Source organism: Cebus imitator, unplaced genomic scaffold (genome assembly GCF_001604975.1).
Source record: "Cebus imitator isolate Cc_AM_T3 unplaced genomic scaffold, Cebus_imitator-1.0 Scaffold182, whole genome shotgun sequence".
NCBI lineage: Eukaryota > Metazoa > Chordata > Mammalia > Primates > Cebidae > Cebus > Cebus imitator.
In genome coordinates, this window is record NW_016107497.1 from 3,612,673 (window position 1) to 3,617,535 (window position 4,863).

General features: G+C 36.1%; 1 protein-coding gene across 1 annotated transcript in view; it reads right to left on the minus strand.

The window, feature by feature from the left end:
- PGR (progesterone receptor) overlaps nt 1–4,863 on the minus strand; it is an 81,316-nt gene that overhangs the window by 11,719 nt on the left and 64,734 nt on the right. Inside the window, exon 7 of the mRNA XM_017545921.2 lies at nt 1,030–1,187. Within this exon, the coding sequence (XP_017401410.1) occupies nt 1,030–1,187 (158 nt within the window). The remainder of the gene's footprint in view (nt 1–1,029; nt 1,188–4,863) is intronic.

Here is a 4,863-nt window from a genome sequence, read left to right on the forward strand (position 1 = left end):
TTTTGTAGTTTTAGTAGAGACGGGGTTTCACCGTGTTGACCAGGATGGTCTCGATCTCTTGACCTTGTGATCCACCCGCCTCGGCCTCCCAAAGTGCTGGGATTACAGGCTTGAGTCACCGCGCCCGGCTAAATGTCCCTTTTAAAAATGTTTTCTGTTCTCATGTCATGAACACAATATCATTATTATTTCTCTGAGGATGTTGGAAGTCTTCTATTCTCTGCACTGGTGTTTTTTTCCTTCAAGTATTTTTCTTCTTATTTTGGTTTCTGCCTTTCATTTTAGATGCTTTACTCAAATAGTTCATAATCTTGACTGTCTGTTCATATTCAAGAATAAGATCTCAAAAGTTGACCTGGTGAATGGATAGCTTTTTTATGCCTTCACTGTCATTTTAATGTGATCTGAACATAGTAGCAATAAAAGCTTGTATTTGATATATCTTGACAAACCACAGGTATCTTGTCTTAGTTATCCACTTCTGGTGTTGGGCATTTCTTGTTTTTTCTTTTTTCCCCTCTGCTGTGGTGAACATCCTTGCATGCATATTACATTTGCCTAATTATTTCTTTGACATAAATCCTAAAACATAGAAACTTGAAAAGCATGCAAATTTTAACTTCTGCTATATATTGTCTGATTGCCTATCCATCAGCAATGTGATTTATAATTCCATTTGAAAGGGCATGAGTCTTATTTTCCACATACATACATTTGTTTTTATTGTATATATAAGCTTTTATAATTTTAGGACAAATATTTTAGAACATATTCAGGAAATGTACCATAATTGCTACCAGCTACTAAATTATTCTTAAATTACACAAATACTTGTAAAAGAATATTTGGCTGGTCTATACTGAAAATGAAAAAAAAAACACAATATAAAGTCTGAGCAGTGTGATCCAAACACTTATAAAATACAAGTATTAATCTAAGAAAATCATATTAAGTTTACATGTAACATTTAAAAAGTTATAGAAATTCAGAGAATAATAACTGATATTCTGGAATCAGCCAAATACTTACATCATGCAAGTTATCAAGAAGTTTTGTAAGTTGATAGAAACGCTGTGAGCTAGACACAACTCCTTTTTGCCTCAAACCAATTGCCTTGATGAGCTCTCTAATGTAGCTTGATCTCATCTCCTCAAACTGGGTTTGACTTCTTAGTCCTTCCAAAGGAACTGTAAGAAGACAAATAAAAAGGGCCGTTACATTTAAAAAGATGACACTAACAATTTATAACATACATTTCTGAGTGTATATAATGATTTATTCTGATATGTGACTAGAAAAAAGCACCTTATATAGGAGAGTGTTATTGATAGCATCAGGACATGTACATTTCTAGTGCACTGCTACAATAGGATAAGAACTAATAGGTATGTTGAAGAACATTTCAGCTGACCTATTTTAGCCTGTATCAATGGATTGTGCATTTAACTTAGCATTTGCTCAAAAGAGTACCTGGCATTATTCTACATCCTTCTTGAATACTTGGTTTGATTTAGTTTATAGCTGCATGTAATTTTTTTTCCCCTTATGTTTAATGAATTCTTGGATCTCCTAGTAAACTGTTATCTTCTTTATGTAAATCTCAAGTATTTGTCATTAAGATTTTTCCTAGATGATTTATCTTCTTGTTGTAATTTTAAAAATTGTTTCATTAATTTTTCTAATGCTTTTCTGCTGATAAGGGAGAAAGCTATTAATGTTTAAATATTTCTCGTATATCCAGTCACTTCATTACACAGGTGTATCTTGGAGATATAGCCGGTTTGGTTCTAGACCAATGCAATAAAGGAAATATTGCAGCAAAACGATCACCTGCATCTTTTGGTTTCCCAGTCCACATAAAAGTTATGTTTACACTACACTAGAATGTATTAAGTGTGCAACAGCATTATGTAAAAAATGTACATATTAACTAAAAAATACTTTATTTCTAGAAAATGGTAATGATCATCTGAGTCTTCCATGAGTTAAAATCTTTTTGCTGGTGGAGGGTCTTCTCTAAATGCTTATGGCTGCTGATTGGTCAGGGTGGTGTTTGCTGAAGGTTGGGGTGGCTATGACAATTTCTCAGAATAAGGTAACAGTGAAGTTTCTTGCATCAATTGACTCTTTTGTGAATAATTTTTCTGTAGCATGCAGTGCTAGCAGTTTGATGGCGTTTTACCCACTGCAGAACTTCTTTCATAATTGTAGTCAATCCTCTTAAACACTGTTGCTGCATTATCAACTAAGCTTATGTAATCTTCAAAATCCTTTGTTGTTATTTCAATAATGTTCATAGCATCTTCACTAGAAGTAGATTCCAACTCAAGAAACCACTTTTTTCATTCATCTATAAGAAACAACTCCTCATCTGTTCAAGTTCTACCATGAAACTGCTGCAATTCGGGCATGTCTTCAGGCTCTACTTCTAATTTTATTTCTCTTGCTCTTCTCATACATCTGCAGTTATTTCTTCCACTGAAGTTTTGAACTCCCTCAAAGTCATCCATGAGGGCTGGAATAAACTTCTTCAAACTGTTGTTAATGTTGCTATTTTCACGTTCTCCCATGAATCATGAATGTTCTTAATGGCATCTAGAATGGTGAATCCTTTCTAGAAGCTTTTCAATTTACCCCGATGTATCAGAGGAATAACTATGGCTGCTACAGCCTTACAAAATATATTTATTAAACAAAAAGACATGAAAGTGGAAAATTACTCTTTGATCTATGAGTTACACAATGTATGTTTTGTTAGCAGGGGTGAAAACATTAATTTCCTGTGTATCTTCATCAGAGTTCTTGGCTGACTAGGTGCATTGTCAATGAGCAATGATATTTGAAAGGAGTATTCTTTTCTGAGCAATACGTCTCAACAGTGGGTTAAAATATTCAGTAAACCACACCATAAACAGATGTGCTGTCATCCAAGCTTTGTTGTTCCATTTATAAAGCAGAGGCAGAATAGATTTAGCATAATTCTTAGAGGCCTTAGCATCTTCAGAATGATAAATGAGCATTAGCTTCAGCTTCAAGTCACCAGCTTCATTAGCCCCTAACAAGAGAGTCAGCCTGTCCTTTGAAGCCTTGAAGCAGACATTGACTTCTCTCTAGCTATGAAAGTCCAAGATGGCATCATCTTCCAATGGAAATCTGTTTCATCTACCCTGAAAACATGTTTTTTAGCACAGCTACTTTCCTAAGTAGTAATAATCTTAGCTGGATCTTCTAGATAACTTGCTGCGGCTTCGGAAATGGCTTCTTTCCCTAAACCTCATAAACCAACTTCGCTAGCTTCAAACTTTTTTCTGCATCTTTCTCACATTTCTTAGTCTTCCTGGTATTGAGGAGAATCAGGGCCTTCCTCTGGTTGAGGCTTAGACTTAAGGGAATATTGTGTCTGGTTTGATCTGTCCAGACCACTAAAACTTTCTCCATATCAGCAATAAGGCTGTTTTGCTTATCATTCAGGTATTCACTGGAATAGCACTTTTAATGTCCTTCTAGAACTTTTCCTTTGCATTTGAAACTTGGCTAGTTGCTTGGCTCAAGAGTCCTAGTTTTCAGTCTGTATTAATTTTTGACATGCCCTCCTCATTAAGCTTAATAATTTCTACCTCAGACTTGCAACTCTTTCTTTTACTGGAACAGAGAGGCCATTCTAAGATTGTTGGCCTAATTTCTTTTCTTTTTTTTTGAGACAGGGTCTTGCTCTGTCACCTAAGTTGGAGTGCAGTGACACAATCATGGCTCACTGAAACCTCCACCTCCCATATTCAAGCAAGTCTCCTGTATCAGCCTCCTGAGTAGCTGGGATTACAAGTGTGTGCCATCATGCCCGACTAATTTTTGTCTTTTTGGCAAAGATGGGGTTTCACCATGTTGACCAGGCTGGTCTTGAAGAGACCTTAAGGTCAGGAGACCTTAAGTGATCTGCCTGCCTCAGCCTCCCTGAGTGCTGGGATTACGGTGTAAGCTACCATGCCCAGCCTAATTTCAATATTGTTGTGCCTCAGAGAACGGGGAGGAAAATTACTATTTCTTAGGCCTATATTTATCCCTTGCACCCAGATCAAACCTTGGTTTGCATTTCCCCTAGAAAAAGAAGCCTGGAGATACAAACTTATAAAAAACAAGTTAATTCTTTGGTTTCGAGTTTTCATGATCTTGTATATAAAAGTTACTCTAAAGGGTAATTCTGGCAATTCAGCATATCTATGCAATAGAAAACTGAAAACTTCACTCCATGTACATGGTCAACTGAAAACTTAGCTCCATGTACATCTATATGTATATGCCATATGTATATCTAGAGCCTCTTTTCTTTCCAAAATTTGTATAAATTTAAGGAATATCTGTGCAGTTTTGTTACATGAATATATTGCATAGTGCTAAAGTCTGGGCTTTCAGTATAACATCACCCAGTAATGTACATTGTACCCATTAGGTAATTTCTCCCTCCCCCACCTTCCCAGCCTTCCAAGACTCCACTGTCAATTTTTCCACACTCTATGCCCATGTATATGCATTATTTAGCTCCCACTTGTAAGTAAGAACACGTGGTATCTGACTTTCTGTCTCTGAACTGTTTCACTTAAGATAACCTTCTGTTCCATCCATGTTGCTGCAAAAGACACACTTTCATCCTTTTTGATGGCTGAATACTATTCCATTGTGTGTGTGCACGAGTATGTGAATACATTGCATTTTCTTTATCCTATTATCTGTTGATAGACACTTGGATTGATTCCCTATCTTTGCTGTCATGAATAGTGCTGCAATAAACATGAGTGCAGGTATCTTTTTGATATAATGATTTCTTTTCCTTTGTGTAGATATCCAGTGGTGGGATTGCTAGATAGA